This window comes from Uncinocarpus reesii, genomic scaffold (assembly GCF_000003515.1).
Source record: "Uncinocarpus reesii 1704 scaffold_1 genomic scaffold, whole genome shotgun sequence".
Lineage (NCBI taxonomy): Eukaryota > Fungi > Ascomycota > Eurotiomycetes > Onygenales > Onygenaceae > Uncinocarpus > Uncinocarpus reesii.
Genome location: NW_003052500.1, coordinates 5,248,802 through 5,270,049, shown reverse-complemented (window position 1 = coordinate 5,270,049; position 21,248 = coordinate 5,248,802). Strand labels below are relative to the sequence as shown.

The 21,248-nt window shown below is 48.8% G+C and overlaps 9 protein-coding genes across 9 annotated transcripts; 3 read left to right on the top strand and 6 right to left on the bottom strand.

Annotated features, from left to right (window-relative positions):
- Positions 1–697: 697 nt before the first annotated feature.
- On the top strand, positions 698–1,253 carry UREG_02019 (uncharacterized protein; the record flags this gene model as incomplete). The annotated part of the gene is made up of 2 exons (XM_002542457.1): positions 698–980; positions 1,060–1,253. 2 exons carry the CDS (start codon positions 698–700, stop codon positions 1,251–1,253), a joined length of 477 nt encoding a protein of 158 aa, XP_002542503.1.
- Positions 1,254–2,046: 793 nt separating this feature from the next.
- On the bottom strand, positions 2,047–2,718 carry UREG_02018 (40S ribosomal protein S12; the record flags this gene model as incomplete). The annotated part of the gene is made up of 3 exons (XM_002542456.1): positions 2,047–2,171; positions 2,252–2,567; positions 2,716–2,718. The coding sequence occupies 3 exons, from the start codon at positions 2,716–2,718 to the stop codon at positions 2,047–2,049; spliced, it is 444 nt and encodes a 147-aa protein (XP_002542502.1).
- Positions 2,719–3,940: 1,222 nt separating this feature from the next.
- UREG_02017 (uncharacterized protein) lies at positions 3,941–6,970 on the bottom strand (the record flags this gene model as incomplete). The annotated part of the gene is made up of 3 exons (XM_002542455.1): positions 3,941–4,141; positions 4,205–4,389; positions 4,447–6,970. 3 exons carry the CDS (start codon positions 6,968–6,970, stop codon positions 3,941–3,943), a joined length of 2,910 nt encoding a protein of 969 aa, XP_002542501.1.
- A 2,516-nt stretch (positions 6,971–9,486) lies between these two features.
- Positions 9,487–10,377, bottom strand: UREG_02016 (uncharacterized protein; the record flags this gene model as incomplete). Its single annotated transcript, XM_002542454.1, has 2 exons — positions 9,487–10,128; positions 10,240–10,377. The coding sequence occupies 2 exons, from the start codon at positions 10,375–10,377 to the stop codon at positions 9,487–9,489; spliced, it is 780 nt and encodes a 259-aa protein (XP_002542500.1).
- Positions 10,378–11,205: 828 nt separating this feature from the next.
- Positions 11,206–11,725, bottom strand: UREG_02015 (uncharacterized protein; the record flags this gene model as incomplete). Its single annotated transcript, XM_002542453.1, has 2 exons — positions 11,206–11,417; positions 11,449–11,725. The coding sequence occupies 2 exons, from the start codon at positions 11,723–11,725 to the stop codon at positions 11,206–11,208; spliced, it is 489 nt and encodes a 162-aa protein (XP_002542499.1).
- Positions 11,726–12,799: 1,074 nt separating this feature from the next.
- UREG_02014 (peptidyl-prolyl cis-trans isomerase NIMA-interacting 4) lies at positions 12,800–13,379 on the top strand (the record flags this gene model as incomplete). Its single annotated transcript, XM_002542452.1, has 3 exons — positions 12,800–12,916; positions 13,057–13,159; positions 13,225–13,379. 3 exons carry the CDS (start codon positions 12,800–12,802, stop codon positions 13,377–13,379), a joined length of 375 nt encoding a protein of 124 aa, XP_002542498.1.
- Positions 13,380–13,613: 234 nt separating this feature from the next.
- UREG_02013 (uncharacterized protein) lies at positions 13,614–14,873 on the bottom strand (the record flags this gene model as incomplete). Its single annotated transcript, XM_002542451.1, has 3 exons — positions 13,614–13,691; positions 13,730–14,603; positions 14,662–14,873. The coding sequence occupies 3 exons, from the start codon at positions 14,871–14,873 to the stop codon at positions 13,614–13,616; spliced, it is 1,164 nt and encodes a 387-aa protein (XP_002542497.1).
- Positions 14,874–15,342: 469 nt separating this feature from the next.
- Positions 15,343–15,915, top strand: UREG_02012 (uncharacterized protein; the record flags this gene model as incomplete). Its single annotated transcript, XM_002542450.1, has 1 exon — positions 15,343–15,915. The coding sequence occupies one exon, from the start codon at positions 15,343–15,345 to the stop codon at positions 15,913–15,915; it is 573 nt and encodes a 190-aa protein (XP_002542496.1).
- Positions 15,916–16,435: 520 nt separating this feature from the next.
- Positions 16,436–20,720, bottom strand: UREG_02011 (SipA3 protein; the record flags this gene model as incomplete). Its single annotated transcript, XM_002542449.1, has 8 exons — positions 16,436–16,595; positions 16,671–17,223; positions 17,275–17,496; positions 17,552–17,638; positions 17,694–18,603; positions 18,657–20,212; positions 20,343–20,599; positions 20,665–20,720. 8 exons carry the CDS (start codon positions 20,718–20,720, stop codon positions 16,436–16,438), a joined length of 3,801 nt encoding a protein of 1,266 aa, XP_002542495.1.
- Between the last annotated feature and the right edge of the window lie 528 nt (positions 20,721–21,248).

Below are 21,248 nucleotides of genomic sequence, written 5' to 3'. Positions count from 1 at the left end.
TTAGTCACAGCGGCGCTCCTTCAGTCGGCTCGACGCCACCCGCGATTTCCTGCAAGGCATAGACTATCACAAAATCAAGTCATGGGATAATAACGTATCGAGAAATATGGAAGACGACGATGAGTTGCGACGAGCCTACCTGGCAACGCAAACCCAGAGCCCCTATCCGTCCACGCTGAACCGTGGAGACCCGCACAGACATTCAGAGTTACGTCGAATGTATTTAAAAGACCCTTCCGTGGATCGCCTAAAAGAAACAATCCAATATCTAGATCGAGTTCGTTTCTCCAATTCGTACGAAGAGAGCGTTTCTTCAGCTGCTGCGGGTGGATTTGTGCAGTTTGACTACTTCCTTTCCAACGAAGACGACTTCATCCTCAATACCAGTGCAATTGCCGCCCCCGCCGAGTGTTCGTGGTTAAAGCCAGGAACCGTCTTTTCCGGCCACCAGCAAGCATTACAATCTAGCTCTCCTACAATGCTTTCTCACCGTGTTTCTGGTTCAAGTCGCCCGGTAGAGCCTGTAATTTTGAATGGAAGTGAAAATAACCGCATCACAGTTTATACCAGCAGTGGGCGGCGCTACTGGGCCAACAGCACGACCGATCTAGGTCGGAGTAGCACAGAAGAGCTAGGGAGTGCCAAAACAGAACATTGGCCTGTCAAGGTAACTATTCATAATGTCGACTACAACACAATGACGTTGTCCGGAACAATGGAAGCGTACAACATTCCTGACAAGACAGCTTCCAACCAAAGCGCGCATATAATCACTTTCCTGGAAGGGGAGATTATCGATTTCAACACGCATACTTTGGAAACTAAGAATTTTCATGCGTCGCCTGAAGTTGATAGTTGCTACTGGCGGGAGCTTGAGCCATTCAAAGATCAAAGCCATGATGAGATCGTCAAAAATCTTGTGAGCAAGAAATGGCTCAGTGAGAAGTTGGCAAAAGGGTGGATTTTAATGAGGTGGAAAGGTGAGTTATTTTCTAAATCTCGACCAGCCTTGCATCTCGCGGGTGTATCATTTATAGCTAACACATCCGTTGCATCCAGAGCGGTGCTTTGTTTCCCCATCTCATTCTCGTCAAGGACTCACGATCTCAGGATTTTATTACATTTCCATACGTCGCGATAATGGACACATTGCTGGAATGTACTACGATCCAGGAAGCTCACCATACCAACAACTCACTCTGGACCCTATTATGAAGGGCAAAATGGTTTTCCCGGCTTACAGTTTCCGATAAGTCTCCATGGCTATTTCAGCATGGGGTCATATGGGATATGTTTTCTGCTCAAAGAATCAGTTAAGATTATACCTATTGTCTCTTAGATCCCCAGCAGCTTGCGTTCTATCACATACCTGCACATGTCACCCTGCATATTCTGTTTGAGGGCTATGGAGGAAGCTCCTCTGGTTACATTTTTTTTTTCAGCATTGCACATATTCCCCGTTCTAAGCGCCATTTGTCTAGTTATGGGTGCCGCTTGTTTCGGGCAGTCGTATCACCGAATTACGAATCCCGAATATTACTTGATACCAAGCGATATCGCTAGCATGTATGTACTAATAGGAGATAAATGCACCACTGGATGTTGCGGGTAGATCTAATTAAGAGCGATTTCTGCGCAGGAGCGACGGCCCGAGTTGTAGTCATTCAAGTTAGAACGTCACAGCTGGTGTTTGTTGGTGGCTCAGGTGAACACGAATACAGGGTGACTCTGCTTCCTTCCATGTATTGGTCATAAGTGTGGGACTACGGGGTAATGCTGGAAATTTTTTTATAAGAGCGTGAGCCATTTGCATCGTAACTCATTATCGACTAAACCCGGTGTCTAGAGGACATCAAAATCAGAAAAATCAAGCCCAAGACCACATCGTAATTTTGAACGGTTTATTCATGCCGTAAATCCTCCATGGTTTTGAGCAATGTTTCCCCATATCAAGTCTGACGAGACACACAAGCTAAAGAATTTTCCCCATTTTCGGTTTATTCCGTCTAAACGAGTAACAATGGTTCCGCTTTCTTCAAAAGTTGCCTATTGCTCGGTCTGGAAGTAGTTGAGGAGGACGGAGCGTTCCTGAGATTCTTCTCCCCAGTCGCGGAGAACGACGCAGGAGCAGTTGACAACCTTGCGAGGATTTCCTTCACGATCAAGCACGCCTAAGATGAAGAGCAAAAATAAGCCGCTCATTCAACAAAAAAGGGGGACAGATGGGGAGGGAAATCGTAGGTGAACATACAAAGTCCAACCCATTCACCAAGCAATTTGCCATCAGGAACCTTGATCAGCGGGATCTTGTGCTCCTGGCACAGGGCGATGACGAGCTTCTTATAGGCCTCCTCTTCGCAGGACTCGTTGAGAACGCACATATGGGCCTGACGACGGTCGAGCGCCTTGGCAGCCTCGCGAAGACCACGGGCGAGTCCGTCATGGATAAGCGCGATCTTCAAGACTCCCTTGAGAGCATCGAGGACGGACATGGAGCCACCGCCGGTAGCGGTAGCGGAAACTTCGACCTCTTCGGCCGCGACGACTGGGGTCTCTTCTCCGTCCGACTATTGATATTCATAGGATTTGTTAGCCGGGTTAATTCCAAAGGCGCCATGGCGAAATTTTGGTTCGCAAGGGCTCTTGGTTAAATGAGACGACTTCTCGGATTTGCGGGATAGATAAACAAAAGAGAAAAAGGGAGAATAGACATACCATTTTGACGTGGATTATAGCTACTAATGCCGGATTATCCTCAAAGAGTGATGGGATGAGCGCAAGGAAATATCGAAGACGAGAAGCAAGCGATGCTCGGTTAATCAGTGTGCCCTACAACGCTTACATAAGTTACTTGGCAGCTGGCTCGTCGTTAGTCTTTAGTCAGCCAGCTCGCGACTTCAGTAGGATGTCCAGTTGAGACCTCCTCCCTTGCCAGAAAAACCACAATGTACAGAGTATCTTCACTTCCTTTCCTTGGACCTTGGATGGTAGCTCCCATCTCAGAACCGAGTAGCTATCCGACTGCCATGTGCTAAATCGGGCTGGAGCTGCAACTCACTTCCCATCTGTCACCCCTAGTACATAATGACATTTCTCGGCTTTTGGTATAAATGTTTCTGCCGTTCCCTTAACTCCTTTGATGATATCGTGGTTGGCGAGTTATTAGTTGAAAAATCGGCATCCAGCTCAACTACTTGACTATCTTTGGAAGGGAATTTGGGATGATTTTGGGTGTAGTGATGTGGTCAAAGGTATCGGATAGTTGGTTAACCTACGGAGCAAACCCCCTAGTTATGTGTCAGTTGCCTGCACTGTGACCATGGTACTGTTTGCTTCGGTGCCTTAAAAAGGTGTGGGTTGCTCATAGCTGAAGCCCTAATCCGTGGCTTACTGGTTGAAATAAGGCTACGCCGGCGTGAGAGACGCGGGTGCTCCAATTACCAGTCCAAACGTCGGTTGTACCTCAAGGCTGGAGCCGGGCCCTTGGATTATCACCTCACGAGGCCGTGAGAGGTTCAACAGGTCATTTGGGAATGGATGGCGTCATAGAACAGCTAGTTCCACGTTTCAGAACCAGGCTCAAGCGAGTGTCTAAAAAGCGGCACTCGGGATATCTAACCGCTAGTTATTCACATGAATGCATGCAACATCTGCTTGCTGATGGATGTAGGAAAGAATGTTGGAAAAATAGCGCCAAACGAGGAACAAGGGTTTGGAAATGGCCACACAAGCCAAACAAGTCAAGGTGCAAGACGGAAAAGCCACCCCAAAGGAGGAACATGAGCACCAGACCAGCGCGCCTAACAAATCGGTCAAATCGCATTCCGTAGATCTAATGCCTCCGTCAAATCGACCTACACCGCGTCGCCAGGAAGATACCGGCTCCAAAAAAACCGAAAAGGAAAAGTGGAAACAAAATCGTTTAGCTAGGAATGTAGTTTTAGTTGCGAGAAACATCAACAGATTCGGCACCATTGGCCATAGTGTTGGCACTTGGCGGCGTTGAATCTATAGGCCTCGGTATCTCCGTATGTTGGCCAACGTCCTCCGACGGTATTGGTTGTATGGCCATTGCCGTTAAACGAAAATCAAAGTCGTGAAGATGCGGAATATGAGGGACCAAGCCCATGAAATCGGATAACTAAGAAGTGCAGTTAGCTAAAGAAGTCGAGGGACATACCGCGAACAGAACTTGTTTACTTACTTTCACCCAAAATACATGCTCCATCGCATAGAATTTCGGCTTTGTTTCTGCGACTCGACTGGCGACATCTTGCCAAGACGTATTAAGAACAGATAATTCATCGATGTAAGACAGCATATTCCGAGTCAAACGCCAGAGACTATATTTATGATCGAAAGTCGCTTTTCGCCTCTCCCAGCCGGGGTCTGCAATTTAGTCAGTATCTCTCGAGCCCAAATCGCCAGTAAAAATTGAGGGCTTACACTGCATAAGCTGAAGGTCATTGGACGATAGTAAAGGCGCAACCTGATAGTTGATAAGCCATCTCTCGTCCTCAATTTCCGCATCGCAAGCGCTGTCAATCTGCTTCGTCCGAACGGTAAAAACAGGTACAAGCTTTTTGAGCCAGGCCGTGCTTTTTGCTGTTGGATCATTGGCCCCAATCAGGTTCGCCGCGGCACGTAGTCGATGAGGAAGCGCATCCCGGCGTTCTTGTTCTCGTTCTTCCAGTTCCCGACGCAACTTTGCCTGCCGTTGGTGCTCCTGATCGATTTGTTTTTGACGATCCTCTTCCGCTTGACGAAGTCGCCGCTGCTCTGCTTCCTTACTCATCCGTTCCTCCTCCTCTGCACGGTCGAGAACAACTCTGGCAGCTTCTTTCGCAGCTTCGGCTTCTTTCGCAGCTTCGGCTTCTTTCGCAGCTTCGGCTTCTTTCGCAGCTTCGGCTTCTTTCGCATCGGTAGTCTCTTTAGACTCGGTTTTGGTGGCGATGATACCTTCTCTAGAGTCGACTTGTTTTCTATCCCCAAGGGTACGCTCGATTACCTGGGATTCAGTACGGGTTTCAAACTCCTTCGCACCCAAGTGGTCAACGCCAATTTCCGTGGTAGAATTAATCATGGCTGATCTGGTTGGCTCCTCTGGCTTTCCAGGAGAAGCTACGACGACATCATCCACCCGAGCATTTTGAATCTCCATTTCTTGATGCATGGTGTGACTAGCCGCTGCTTTCTCTGATTTAGCGTTGGAAGGGCTACCTGTGTCACACTGAACCGTAGGCTTCGGGGATAGTAGTCGTTCCCTCACGATTTTGTTCGCTAGGTCCTTAGATTGTTGCGTCTCCCTCGAGTCTTCTTGGATCTTTCTCTTCTTGTTTTGCGTATCCGAATCTTCGATATCTTTGTCTTGTCTCCTACGAGGTAGTGTCGGTTTGGGAGAGACACTTTCTCGCGATCGTTTGGATGGAGAAACTTCTTTGAACCGGCGAGCCTCGGAACCGAACTTTTCGATTCGATCTTTTGAGGCTTCGTCCCTCGCTGAGTGTGAGTCTGTCGACATAAAACTTCCTCTTCTTCGATCTGGAGGACGGCCTGCAATCAGACGGCGTCGTTTTATGGGTTCTTCTGTAGGATTAATGGTACTTGTAGTATCGGACTGGTTTTTGAAGTCTGAGGAATTTCTTGGTTTTGTGTGTCGAGAGCGAGTAGAGTCATAGTCGGAGGCTGTTTGGGTCTCGCTGTTGGTGTCGTCACGGGGGTGCGCTTTTCTATGGGACTTTGCTGACGCACGATCCAAACTTTCATCTTTCCCAACATCCTTTCTAGCTTTGTAGATTTTCTGTGCTCCTTGGCTCCGGGACTCGGGACTTCGAGCCAGTGTTCTGAGTGAGGACGCTGGAGACACAGAACCTCCTTTAGAGCTTTTGGGGTCTCGCGATTTTCTTGAAACCCTGGAGTCGGATTTATCAGTGCTGGGAGGTTTGAGATAATTGTCATATGCTTCTTTGAGAAGCTTTTGTTCTGCCTTCCAGTTTTCGCCTTTGCGCTCCTCAGATATCTCGTAATAGGTCCGGCCTCGATAGTCTAGGCGTGTTGGATCGAAGCCTCTTTGCCCTAGAAGGAGTTTGATCACAGAATTGTTTCCTCTACCAATAGCTGCCAATATAGGAGTGTTGTAACCAGGTTTATTGTTACCGGAGTTGATCGGTTCTGGATTAGGGTCAGGGTCTCCCATACCAAGTAGGATGCCCAGTACTTCATCGTGGCTTCCTTTAGCTGCAGCGATAATGGATTCAGTGTCTGCTTTTTGAAGCACGTTTAAAATATTGGCCACCCCAGCCATGTCACCTTTTGCAGCAAAATCCCGCAAATTCTCTGGGGTAGGCTGGGTCCACAAGAGATCGTTGCGGGTAACTTCACTTCTCACGGTCCTTCGGCGACCTAGTCCGGCGGGAGGGGAGTTTCGAATACCATAAACTGGCGGCGACTCGCGGGGACTCGCGGCGGATACTCCACGAGAAGGCGCGTCCCTGGTAGGTACAGGAATTGGCGTGTTACTGCTCAGCTCTACTAACTTCTGCTCTCGCATTCCTCTTGCTTTGGCTTCCGCGAGGACTTTGCGAAGTGCCTCAAAATTCTCACTATCAGACGGAATGAGGTCATATGGTTTATCGCCTTCCGCGTTGCCCACTCGAGGATTGACGCCAGCATCAAGCAACAATTTCACCACTTCCAAGTGTCCATTTTCCACCGCATCGATAAGAGGAGTATCTTTGTCAATATTTCTAGTGTTGATGTCACATCCAGCCTCTAGTAGAAATTTGACGATATCCGCATTTCCCTCAAGGGCCGCGATTTGAAGTGGTGTATTCCCGGCGTTGTCCGGGACATCCAATTCCTCGGGGTGTGCCGCAAGGCGAGATTTGGTAGCTTCAACTTCTTGGGCTGCGCAAGCGCGAGCCAGCCTTGTCCTCCCATTTTGGTCGCGTTGCCTCTTCTGCGGCGGCATTTGTTTTGCAGGGGACGTCGCGTTGTACTCGCTGGACGGAACTCGTCGCGGACGTGAAATTGGTAAAGGGGAACCACGAGCAGACGATGAGGATGACTCCCTGTCCTCTGAGGAATGTCGGCGGCGATCCGTCAGCAGAAGTGGAGGAACAAATCTCTTTCTTTGAGAGTGACCAGTAGATTGTGAAGATGTTGACACTACGCGCTTATGTGAGCGCGCACCGGGAGATAGTGAACGATCGTGAGAGAAACTGGGAGTATGTGTCAGATTATTACTTTCTTCACGCCCATGATTCCTTCCTGTGCTTCCATGTTTATCATGGAGCCTCACGTCAGGAAAATTGCTGTCAGGTTCTCTTCCCAGACATTTCCTATGCTCAATGCTTCTCATCACATTGATATTTTCCGAAAGAGGCAAGGACGGGCCGCGATTTCCAGAAGCGAAAATAGAATCTTCTGTTTTTTCTCGTTTCAATATCGGCGATGGTGAAGCTACTCTTGAGCTTGGCCGGCTCGGGCGGTGGGTGCCAATTGGCCCATCAGCTTCATCGGCTATCCTTTTCCTTTTTCTAGCTTTAAAATCTTCACCGGCCATTACAGGCCTCATTCCAACAGGTTCATTATGACTCTGGGCTCCGCCATTGTGGTCCGACCTATGCTGAATGTACTTTCTCTTCTTTTCGGGCGACAGCTCCTCCCGTCCCGACTGAATAATGGTCTCTGCTTCCGAGTCTGCCCTTATACTTGCCGCATCCTCATTAAGGCTATTGCGGTCCGGCACGACCTTGACCTCTCCGTTTGAAGGCGTTGCAGTTGTCCTTGGGGGAAGAAAAAGCTGTTTATGAGGCTTTTCGCCTCCAAGATGCTGGTCGGTTGAATTGTTGGTATGGGTGGTGGGTGAGAGCACGGAGGCCACTTCAGCATCATTCATAGCGGCTGCTCTCGAGGTAATACGGTACTTTGTCGCATCATCAATAGCGTTGGTGTCTTGAATCTGGATAGCCACCGACACGACGAGGCGAGTGGAATCGTCCGAAGTATGGACGGATCGAGACAGGGCGTTGCTGAATCCGCGAGGACACGAGTGAGAGGGCAAACCCAAGACAGAAAATGTAGCAAGTCCTTGGCGAGATATCCGACAGGCTTTGCGTCAAATAGCAACGGTTCTGGCGACTGGTGGGTTGGAGTTGAGCGCAAGAAAGCGAAGAAGGCAAGATGCGTCGTATCGCTGCCCTTGGTTTGGCGCTAGCATTGTTTTGGAAGTCTGTCTCGGGTCGCTAAGCCTGATTGGGATCTGCGTGTTGTGGCGGGCGGCGGAAACAAACAACGACTTCGCTCTCTCGACTCTCGCGCTGGGAGCCAGATGGACGCGTGAGATCCGAGGGCCACGCCCTGATTCTGACCGGATGGCGGCTATGCATTTCAGATGCATCGCTCCGTCCTTGGACGCGGCGGACTTGCTGTCGGGTGGCTTCCTAACCACTGGTGCGGCGGTATGTACGGGGTTCAAAAGTCATTTTCGCGCCGTGGGAGGAGCCGCAGCTAACTGATTGACCCAAGATCCTGGCTGCTAATCGCATTGGAATGCTTCGTGGACGGTTTATTTCATATGGAGCGCGCTCTGGCCAACCACCGTGTAGCAGTGGTGACGACCATGCTCCCATGTCTCCGTTGTTTCTAAGACGTGTCTTGGATCAATTAGCGGCATGGAATGTGCCCCATAGCTATTTCGTGCATTTTTACGTCGTTTCAGTCTTTTCATCGTTTCTCTGGGCCGTTCAATTGGCGACCCGAGGACCGCTGTTTAGAGCAGTGGCCGCGACTCTGAGTGAGAAACATATGGGGCATTCAATGTCACTTGGCCAAGTTGTCTTGTGCTGGGCTCTGCTTACTATTCAGGGTACTCGCCGGCTTTACGAATGCATCGTGTTGACTCGTCCGTCCGCCTCAAAAATGTGGATCGGCCATTGGCTGTTTGGATTGGGCTTCTACGCTGCCATGGGCCTCGCGATTTGGATTGAAGGAGCCGGTATGGTGGAAACTTGTCCCCTCTGAGGTTTTGGCGTTCGAGTGAATTGATACGATCGACTGCTTCTAGCTACCTTGCTTTCGTCCCGTGTATCCCTCGATGACGCAAGAATCGTGGGCCCGTCCATGAAAACACTTGTATTTCTCCCAGTCTTCCTGGTCGCGTCGGGTATTCAATATGATTGTCATTGCTACCTGAGTTCTTTGAAAAAGTATACGCTCCCAGCGCACCCGGCGTTTGCGAGGCTCGTATGTCCTCACTATACCGCGGAGTGTGCTATCTATTTGGCACTGAGCTTTCTTGCCGCGCCAAAAGGGGAGTTTGTTAACAAGACCGTATTCTCCGGGTTTTTACTTGTCTTGATCAACTTGGGAGTTTCGGCTGGGATCAGCAAAGATTGGTACGCTCGAAGGTTTGGTGTTGATAAAGTAAAAGGCAAATGGAAAATGATACCGTCGATATATTAGACTTGATCTGGTTTGCTTTATTTATCTTTTATTCAAGAATTTCATCGTGTTTCCAAGTTTCGAAACTCGAAGGACGTCGCGATACGTTAAGCTGATTCTTGTTTGTCTCTCATAACTGCCATGTTCGAAAGGGGTTGTATCTCCCACCTGGTCCCAATTGCATATCGTGTCTGGCCCAAGGTCACTGTCGCTAGTCGTTTCGGCTATTCCATGCATATAGTCGGTGTACAGCTTTCCAGTCGTAATGAGCAAGCTCCGCGGTTCTTGCAATATCCTATATCGTGGTTTATCATTCGCATGAATCCCGCTAAAGTCACCTGTCGTGAAAGCCTTGCGCTCCTCATCGTTTCTCTTTTCGTATATGTCCAAGACTATGGGAGCAGCAATGCTCACTGTAGCCACCATTGGGTAATATGCCGCGCCGTCTTCATGGGGCATGATCCCCTGGCCGGGCTGATATTCATTGATGAGAACATGGTTGGGCGCGCGGTGGGGTGAATCAAAAAAGATTCCTAGTTCCGTAAAGCGAGACACGACTGGCGAGCGAAGCCAGTCCGGGAGCGGTGAGTCGAGGAGGGTGTTCGAGTTTGTGAGCGCGGACGGCCAGGTTTGCAGGCGCCGCCGGGACAGGTGAGTCCAGCGGGGTAGCGGTACAGAAGTGATCTTTTGACGGTTTTAGCCTTGCCGTGCCTTCTTGAAATCCGGATGGAATATAGAATGGAAGATTGGAGTTATTTTCCCAAGTTCCAGCTGGGTTTGAGAATGACCCCATACCTTGTTCAACAGCCGCTCTTCGTCATCTCGAGTAATGAAGTCTGGAATATAATAAGCAGCTTCTGGCAATGACTTGATGCAATATTGCTCAAGGCTCCCGGCCACTGCTCTGCTACCTTCTTTGTAGTGTGTTGACATGTTTGGAACACACGTTTATGTGAAATACAAATGAATTGACCAGGTAGTTATGCGGAATATTCGCTGTCGAGACAGCGTATGGAATGGTTGAGCTTATGAAGCTGTGGAAAGGCAACTCCACTGTGGTTAAAAGTCCAAGGAAACTGAACGAGAATACAAACTAGAATACTTGAAGCAGCTGTGATCCCTATATTATATTTGAAGTCTTTGCCTGGCAGTTAGCAAGGACCGCGACTATGTATGTATATCATATCAGGTATCAGTGGAAAACAGCTGGCTGTTTGGTCACTTTTTGCTTGCAGCGGTCGCCATTCTGAAGCGTTTGCAACCCCGCCAGTGCGGCCTGTTCCTTAACGGTCAAACATGCATCAAGTATGGCGGATATCAGCATCTATCTTCTGAGGCTATGCATCTAATTGCTTCCAACACATCTATACCCGTGCCGAAAATTTATTGCGCCTTTGAGCGGAACAGCGTTACCTACGTCGTTACGTCTCGCATCCATAACGGGTCCCAGCGCTCGGAGCAGTCAAAGAAACGGCTTTTGGAGCAGCTTGCAGTTGAAGGTGTGAACGGTTCGTTCATGGCGAGAGTAAACACTCTTAGCTAGTGGGATTTGCTTGCATTGCGATGGGCCGCCGGGTTTTTATCGAGATATCCTTTTCGGCTTAAAAACCAGCGAATATAACACCATGGATATAGTTAGTTACTTGGCGATCGAGCCATTAACATATCCGCAGACACGAGCAACAATTAGGAATTCTCATGAATTGTAGCTCACGTTGAAAGACTCGAAAGAATAGAAAGAGCGAAAACGTCTGATTGCACTTAAAACAGGAGACAGCACGAAAAGGAGGCGAGCATTGGAGCAAATGTCCTGTGTAGAAGAGCCTGATGTGTGCTAATGACAGTTGCAGCCACAGGCCCGGCAATTGCCTCTGCCGCATGCTTGACGGGTGTTGCAGTCTCTAGCCGAATTACATCTGATCCACGAACCAAGCCCATTTTCCAACGCAGTCCAGCACCATTCTCCATTGTTGCTACAGGTTTTCCAGCAATATCCCCTTGTACAGCCCGATGGGCTCCCGTACCAGCACGCCTGGGCTTTGGCAATTGAAGGAACGGCAGATCGAGAATTCTTGGACTTCAACTGCTGGATACCGAGAGGATGGTCTGCGCATTTTCGAATGTTGTTACGGTTGACACCCTCCGGAAGCGGACCGTCCCATTTCATGACGCCGAGTTTTCCACACACTGCAACGTCTTCGATATTGGAGTCGGCGACGGCTATAGACAAGACCGTGGAAACTTGGGCGACGGCCAGAACGATGGCAGAACTGCACTTCATGTTTATGGGTCTCTAATAATTATCAATATTGACAATGGGTAGAATCAACAAGGTTGCCATACCAGTACCTAACAGAATCCGTTTGCGGGGACAACGGTAGTAGGCGATATTTGCAGCTTTAAGCGATGGCTAAGGGAATGAGGGATTGAAAGGAAATTGACACGGAGCACGATTGTTTGCCGCTTTTATAACTTTCCAATTCCCATCTGAGCTTCCTTCAAAGCCCGGCGGATAGAGCCTCGGGGTCTCATACTGTGTTATCGCTCCATATGATCGGCACCGAGTGGCTCAATCTTCTTTCCCACTCAATGCGGCTGGGTGAATTGGGCGGCACTGGCCGTTGAAAACATTGACAATGACAGTTGGAATCTTGATAGTGGTGCCCGCTGGAATTCTGGATTGTAATCGAGATGTGGGAGCCCGTTGATTCCGTCATTTGAAATGGATTGCAGCTGTATAGATTTTGATTTCGACGATATTCCGTCCTACCCACACCTATCACAGCAGGAATTGTGCATCCTCGGAGGTTCGACTGGATCAGATGGGGCTGAGACAGGGAGATGCAACAAATAGCGTGCTTATTTTTGATCTCCTTGGGGGTTACTTAAGTCTCCTGATGCCTGGGTATCTATTTCAGCGGGCTCCCCCAAGGTTGATTTAAATGTAGCATGAGAATTCTTCGAGGTTCTTCCGCACTTCACGGCTCTTTTTGCGGGGTCGGGAAAGGGGCATGGTCACCCGAGCGATTATGCAGCACGGGGTCAACAACAGCAATTCAATCCTGCCTGCAGGTTGAGCGTATGTCAAAGGCTGAGGGTGCAGCTGCGCGTCACGGGAGTCCCTAATACAACTTCCCAGGCTGAGTTGAAAGTTTTAATACAATTATGCTTCTGGTCTGCAGATTGCTTATTACGTTAGTTATGGTAGGGCAAGAAAATAGATAATCATAAAAATGGTGTCTGGCAGTAGTTATTCCATAGAAATCCAGCATTTCGCCGCAATCCCACCTGAGCTTGTAGTTACCTCATCCTCCATCCCCCACCAACCTCCAAAACTCGTCAACAAACTTGCAATATGGCTCCTAAAAACAAGGGCAGGGGCAAAGCAAAAGATACCTCTGAAGGCGGCGATGCCGGCGGAAAAACCAAAGGCCTGAAGGCCGCCAACTCCATCAACGTCCGGCACATTCTCGTATGTTCTCGATCCCCCCCCCCATCTGAAGCCCATCCACAATCAATATGGGAGAGTTGGATAAGAGGAAAGCGTATGAAAGAGAAAAAAGGCAGCATGAACCAAACTGCTAATCAAAGGCAAAAATCTCGTTTTTACAGTGCGAGAAGCATTCCAAAAAGGAAGAAGCCTTGGGCAAGTTGAGAGACGGCGCGAAATTCGACGAGGTTGCCCGGGAATACTCGGAAGACAAGGCCAGGCAAGGTACGTTTGTCTCCTGCTCTCGTGCGACTTTTGTATTTAACCGACGATATTTCGTTTCCCCATAGGCGGATCGTTAGGCTGGAAGGTCAGGGGTAGCTTGAACGGAGAATTCGAAAAGGTCGCGTACGAGCTCGAGCCCAGCACGACAGCTAACCCAAAATATGCAGAAGTGAAGACGGGCTTTGGCTACCATATAATCATGGTGGAGGGAAGGAAATGAGAGAATTGCTTTGTTGATCCAACGGGAACAATATCAGCAGAATAGTTCAAGCCTAACAGTGCCAAAACTTTCGTCTATCTATTCGAATGCATATATATACATGGCTATCAAATCGCTCTAGAATCTAGGTTCCATACCGTCTATATCTCTTTTTTCCCTTTAACTAACATGCCGTTCTTCAAACTTTCCTTTTCTTTGGCTTTTTTGGCCTTTTCTCTTTTCTGAACCACAGCCTCAGCGCCGATTCCGCCAAATACTAGTCCTACGCCGAGCCACTGTCCACTGGTGAGTCGATGACCGAACCACAGCACGCTTAGCAGCATAGTAAGCATTTTCCTCGTCACAGTCACTGTGACAAGCAACAAGGACGAAAAGTGCGCCAAGGTGTAGAATATGAATAATTGGCCAATTGCTCCGCATGCGGCGAATGCCACAACATCTTTGGTGGCGTGCGGATGGCGAGACAAAAATGACAGCGCAGACGCAAGTTCATTAGTCTGTGAAGGGGGGACGGGTAGCGGGAGAACAGGAAGAATTGAGGATGAGATATGCGGGATGAGGATGAGGTAGCAGCTCGTCATCAGTGTCGAAAGAAAGTTCTGTGCAACCATCATCTGCGGGCCGGTGAATTTGGAATAGATGTTGGGAGAAGAAAAAATGTGGTCCTGCGTTGTGTTGGTTAAGCCGTCGAGAAGGAGGTTGATTGAGAGAAGGAAAAGCCCATAGGCGGAAGAACCATTTCCGTTCGTGCTGCCACTCTTCTTTTTACTCGACGTAGGATGATGTAAAGTAAACGTAGCAACGCCAAGGGTAACAAGCAGGATTACACCGTACTTGTAAAGCGGGTATCGTTTTCGGAAAATAGTGAGGTGGAGGAACATGACAGGGAGAAGTTTGCAGGATTTGGCGAGGATAAAAGTGAGATAGTCGATATGCGCTAAGCTCGCGTACCCGAATGGCGAGGCGAGAGAGGTTGATATACTAACAAGGATCAAGGGGATCAAGATGCGACGAGTCGGAAAAATTGGGAGGCGTCTCTGGCCTCGAGGAGTCGAAAAAGATAAATACAAAAAGCCGGTTATCGCAGCAAAAAAAGATTGGATAGTATTAAGGAAGACGGAGAAGGTGAATCGTTCCGTAGGGGGGTTTGAGTCTTGCGCGGTGGCCGGTCGGATCGGCCAGTTGGTAGTGGTTATGGTCTCTTGAAGCACTCCCCAAGACAAGCTGGAATTGAAAAGAGTCAGTCAAGCGCGGAATCTGGAGGGAAGGAGACTGAGCTTACAAGGAGGCATAGATACCCGCAACACAGATGACCAGTTGCAGGAGACCTGCATGCTCTGTTGAAGCAGAATTTGCCAGTGCAGCGCCTGTTGTTGGGTCCACCGGCGGACTGTTGATGCTTCTTGGATTGGCCTCCGGTAAATCTGGAGGAATTTGCATGATTTTCGACGAGGGTACCCGCTGCAAAGGCACTTTTTGCTTTTCGCGAGCCATCGTTGAAATGTACGCCGGCGGCGCAAAGAAACTGCTCTAGGTATAATTTGCAGAATATCACTGGGCGGCAGAAACAGGTGGAGGATTCACGCGCGGAGCATAGCCATTGGAAGCTGAAAGGATAGTCCGTACAGTGGTCCGCTACGTAAAGATGCAGCGAGCTATCGGCGAGTAGAAAGCCTGCATCATAGCCCAGTCGGCGCAAGATTGGGTGTTTTGAAGAGCGACGGAATGCTTTGCGGATGACGATGTGGCCAGTCTGTTCTCTTGCGAATTAAGCAGCAGCGCTAGCAAACCTTAGATTCGCGATGATCTTATCAGATGGGGATCTCGAAGTTCGATTTCATCTTGTGATGTGCTCACAGAAAACCAGCACGCTTCAGACGGAGTCGACGTCGTGTCGCCCAACATGCTAAGTCTCACACTTCCATAGTAATCACATCTTTATTCTTGCCGGACGAACGGAACCATGGCTGCACCGACTTCTTCCCCCTCACTCTCCGCCCTCACTTCCCTCATCTCCGAAACTGCAGCTCGGCCCTCCAGCCCTACGAGTGCTCTTAGTCTTCAAGTCCTCCACAACCTCCAGCATCAACACCTCTGGACATCCCTTCAAATCCACGAGCCATACGCCCTCTCCTCCCAGCAGCACACGCCCTTAATCTCCGGTCTCCCCCCACAAACCGTCTACACACACCCCGACGAACAGGCGTACATTCTCGAGCATGACATCCGCCCCGAGACTATCCCAGTAGAAAAAGAGTGGGTCATTCCCTGCGCCCAAGGCCAGTCTTGGAGCTTACGCAAACTATCGGGCTTGTTCGATTCGCTACCGAATAAGACTGAAGATATGCCTGAAGACGTGGCGACTGAGGAGCACAGCGCCAGCGAAAAGGTAGTGGAATTCGTCAGACTAAAGAAAGAAAAGCCATGGGGAGGGAAGCGGGCTCTGTTGGCGATGGTGAATCGAGGCATGGGTGGAGACGGAACAGTGGTATATTATGTGATGCTGGAAGGGAATGTGAAACCGAGACAAAATTAACAAAAAGGTCATGGCTCTGCCGCGAAGGTTTTAATAATAACGTTAATTACCTGCACATACCGTTGCGAATGCGATACCCAATCTATATCCAAGTACAAATGGACTGTTATCCAATGACTAACCCGCATCAAAAATATATCCTGATCCTGTTGATAACCATACTTTCCAAACACCGCTCCAAAGCCTCTGGGTATCACGTCCAAGCAAGTCCATATGCCAATGCAAATGCAAAAGAAGAAACGGATGAAAAACACAAATGCTCCGGGACGGACTCCAATGCAATCGCTAACCAGACACATCCGCCATTTTTCTCCGCTCCTGCTCACAACTAAGGCAATAGTCCTTATACCAATGCTCGATATCATCTTCTCGGCCAGACAATCGCTGTTTTATCTCTTCAACGGTTTCCTTGTCGAAATCCTTCCCACGATGGTGAAGCATATCGTCAATCATGTGACATCTGCGGGTTTCTTGACGGACCCATCGCTCCCATTCTGCTCTGAGTACCTCCTTCTCAATGCTATTGACAACCTTCAACGCTACAAGAAGATCGTGGCGGTACGAGCCCAGTCTTTGCCTTGTACGCTGAAAACGATATGCTGGGCTGTTTGCTTTCCTGGGTGTGTCCGTAGGGACAAGGCCGCCATCGTTCGCTGTATGTAGGTTGTTCTCTTGAAATACTGAGAAACTAGAAAAGTATAGTTAGCGAAGGAGTGTCGTCAAACGACAGAGGAATGCCAAGTCATGCGACTTACCAGGAACTCGTGTTAGATTGGACACCTCCATCATTGACAATCGCGTTATCAATATCCTTGACATACACTGCCTTCGTGAGGATATTGTTTGGTCGAACGCCCAAGCGCGCCATAAAATTGCTAGCATTTCGTTCATGCCACCAGTCAAATGTATCACGATACGAGTAGAACCCGTTGAAGACAACACTGCAAATTAACAGTGACAGGATAACCCGGTTCGCATTGGACGTCTTCCATATCCAGCGCAGAAGAGCCCAAAACCAAATCATCAGGGAAGAAATAGCACTCTGCAAAAACGAACCTGTAGTTTCGAGGAGTAGAGGCAGAAGTCCACTTTGCCTCAACGGGCGACGAACTTGAGACCTTGGATTCAGCGCTAACGAATCTGAAGTTAGCTTGAAAGCTTGCGTCTCCTGGCCAATATTTCCAAACATCGACACTGCCTTTTTGGTTATGTGATGATGACCCAATTTCTTGACTTGGTCGGAAGCAAGGTCGATCAAATCGAGGGCATCCTGTTCAAGATCCTTCATCGCTTCTCGCTCGATAATAGCTGATCCTTGTTAACACTGTAGACCCTGGATGAGGTGGAAAAGGCGCTCACATTGCATTAGATAAGGCTTGGATAACCAATCAACTTTTGTGAAGATAGCCAGTTTGCATCTTGACTTTGCAACATGTGTTATCACAACCTTGCCAACGAGCTGAAACTGCCCCTTAAAGGGAAGATGCCAAGGGGTGCGTTTGTCGGTTATAACGTAGCACAGATGATCATTGAGAACGTCCACGATCTGGTAATCAGATACACGGGTGAGATGAGGACGGCCTAAATATCATATGTTAGCTCCGACGCTCCTGAGCAACTAGATACTACCCCTTACCGAAAAAGTCTGCGACCTCAATCTGATACTCAAAATGGCGCCTCATATGAGCCGATTCCGCGTTAGACCAAACGCTCTGTTCGATATCTTGGAGCAAAAGTTAGCATTATATAACATCTTCATAGGTGCTTGGAGCGCTTACTTTGAGCCCGTCTCTGGAGTTGAAGGAATTGCCATACTGGGCTTTTATCTCCAAAAAGAACATGAAATAATGCTTTCGGGCTGATATCAAAGTACTTTTCTGCACTGGGGTATAGTCGACCTTGCGGAACGTATTCGACTGGTTGAGCAGGTAGCCTAAATCGAGGCGCATCGACATATTGCTTCGAGTCACCCTGATCCACTTCAAGAGTTTTGTCCACATAAATTCCGGGCTTCAATAACTTCTCTGCCTTCCCGACGCCCGAGCCCTCTGCGGAATTACTCAAAGACATGTCTTCCCAACTATCCATGCTTGGATTTCTTGTTGGTCCTTCCTGCTCCATCCTAATAAGGGTCTTGAGAACGGTTTCCAAGGTAGCGGGCTCCTCTGAAGTTGCATTGTTAACGAGGAAATTCAACCGTCGTTGAAGTAATCTCAAAGGCTCTAAAAAGGTTTTAATCGTCAGACGGCCTGGAATATCGCTCCCCTTCTCGGGGATTATATGTAGGTATAGAAAGTCACAATCCCTGCCAGACGCAGCAGTCACCTCGGTTATGCTGCTCAAGTTTGCAGATGATGTTAAAACCAAACCGAAGTAGCTGCTATAAAAATAAAGGCTTTTTGTTGTGGCGTATACACGCCCAGGGAAATCGTGCTGGTCATTGGGACTGAAGGTTGCTCGAAATACAAGAACAAGAGGTTCGTCTCCAGCCACTTCTGGAAATAAAAGGCGAAACTGGGCATCCTGAGGTTTTAACAAAGACGGATAGTAATTGGGATACTCGTGATGCCTTGGCTGCGGTTTTTGTTGGAGGGCATCGGCCCCCCCGAGGCTAACTGTTTGCCTGTGACGGCTGACGGGAGAATGGCCTGTTGGTGTCGAAGGATCATTTGACGATCCGTTATAAGACTGATGTGATATGATTAGCTGGCGGGTCGGAAATCAAGAACGTCTCCACGTACCTTATATTCGTCTATCCCGTTTGCCAGTTTCTGCGAGGCCTCTCGTTCTAATTTGTTGACCAATGCCCAGTTTGAGCTTCCCCATAGATTCGCCATCATACCGCTAGGCACATTTCCTGTGCTATCCGCGAGGCCGACGCCAATGCCTCTTTCAACACTAACAGATACTGCAGCTCTACTCATGTTTGTTGGGTTCGGTGGGCTGACAAGGGTGGGTGGAGCAAGGGTAGTCGTAGGGATGTCGCGAAAGGGCGTTGGACCCATGGATTTACTTTTGCTGCTTTCAGTCTCGACATTGCTGGTCGACATCGAAGGCAGCAAGTGGTGGCTCGCTGATATTAAACTGGAAATCCCAGAGCCTGATTGGGGAGACGCGCTCCCAGTATGAGAGGCCGAATTTCCTTTCCTAATATCTAGTTTTTGTATAATCCTAGGAGTATGGTCACGGCCACCATCTCCCTCTCTATCAAAAGCGGTCGAACGGCGTGAGTGTGTAAAATCGCCGCTGTTACGAACGCCCAAACCATCTCGGTCAACAGGTAATGTGGCACTCCGTTCAGACCCCGTATGCTCTTCGTTAGCATTGGGCGTCAACGATTCAGAAATATCCGCGGTAAATTCTGGAGCTGGGGGCTGGGATATAGCAAATGCTGGATCCTGAGCGGGAACTTTAGCTGAAGGAAGAAATTCTTGGCTTGGATTCTCCAGGGCCTTTCGTTTCGCAGCCTCAAACGATCCAATCCACTCAGTAAGCTCCTTCTGTGTTTCTGCCTGCAACATTATAGTGTTGCTTTTTGTCTTCACTTCGAAACAAAATCGGCGTTCTTCTTGAAACGCTGGCCGGATACTGCATAAGAGCACGCCAATTCTTTCGCTCTCTTCTACCCCTCCGGTTCGGGAACCTTGCACCAGACAGCCAAATATCCCGTTTTTCAAGAACGCCCAGCGTCGCGCCCAAACAGTCCTCGTAGGCTTGCCCGTGAGTATCCTTAGGCTAAGCCAGCCCTGTTTTTCGGGCGAAAATTTATGGTCCTTTGCCATTTTGCTTAGGGAAGCAGCTCCTTGGGAACCGAGAAACGGAACTGTGGAAACCGAATAATCCTCCAATTCGCGAGATGGCCGAGCGGCGTATTCGGCGGAATCCTCGATCTGTTTCCTTGCCGCTATGATTTCACGACGTGAGGACTTTTCACTTATTTCCATCTCATGGGTCCAGCCCTTGATGCGATCCATCTCTTTACCATGCTTCGCAAAAAGTAGCATGCTATTATCGCGTGCAACTTTGAACTCCCGCCACTGACCAAAGGATACTTGAACAAGCAGCTTCTCTAATGTCACCTTTAACTGTGGATATTGTATACAGAAGTCCATAGAGGCCTTCAGATAGGCTTTCCTTGCCTCGTGGAGCTGAAATGCATCTTCTCGGAGAGAGGATGGCTCTTTTGATTTGGTTTGGGAAGAATATCTGGACTGCAGGTGATCGTACTGCTTCTGAGTCTGGTCAAGAATACGGCGTGTTTCCTGTAACCACTTTACGTTAGTCAGGCCTCTTGAGGCTATTCTCACACGGGTAAAGAACCTTGAAGGAGCGCATATCCCCCTGCAGAAACGCGCGAATCGGCTCGGCAATTAAAGAATCGCACTTTTTAAGCGATGAAATTGCCCCAGACCAGAAGTCCTTCACACTTTCTCCGTATCTCTTCATTGCAAGCATAGCATAGTCATGGTCCAGCACGGCTTCGGAAACATTCAATGGAGAGTTGGCATAGGATATGAAAGAGCTCGTGATGGCTTCCAATGAAGACACCTCCGATGTTAGCTTTCCGGTAGCTTTGACGTAGCCTTCCAGCCATTTCTCAACGTAGTCAAGTTGGTCGCAGAAATGTACGGCCGAAGAGCGGAAAGAGGGAGAATCGAGCGCAGCTTCTTTAAGGCCGACGGGACTGTATCGGACCAATTTAGCATTAGCATAACACGGGGATGCCTAAATAAATGTTACGGAACCTACATGACATTGACAATGCCCCCAACTTTGGGAACTGAGAACTGCGGAGTTGGCGACATTACCGATGAACCATAGCCTCAGCTAAAGAGAAGAGTGAGAAGCTTTGCTAGGGACGGATTATAACAAAAAACGGGGAAAAAAGTCTACGTAGAGTATGAGAAATAAACAGTCCAAACGCCTTCAAATAAAATACATCAAGAAAAATGCTCTTTCAGACAGTAACCGCCCATATGACGCTCAAGTTGTGCTTCACGATCTCCTGCTTTCTAGCTTGAAGTTCGGAGGCGACCCAGCGTGCTTAGTCACCGTACATCGGACGGAAGCCCGGATTGGCTAGCCTTCAGCAAGCTCCAAGACCAGCAAAGTCAAATTTTTCAGCGCGCACAAGGGCAATGAAGGGCGGAGAGCCAAAGAAAAACACTGCTTGAGGGACTGTTGTTGGAGGATATTCAACACGGGTTACAGTCCGATTTTCTGGCTGTGTGGCGACAGGAGTGAGACAAACTGAACATCCCGTCGCATCAATCATGGAGCCGCCAGCAAAGAAGCAAAAGAAAGCGCTTCTCAGTGACAATTCGGACGATGAG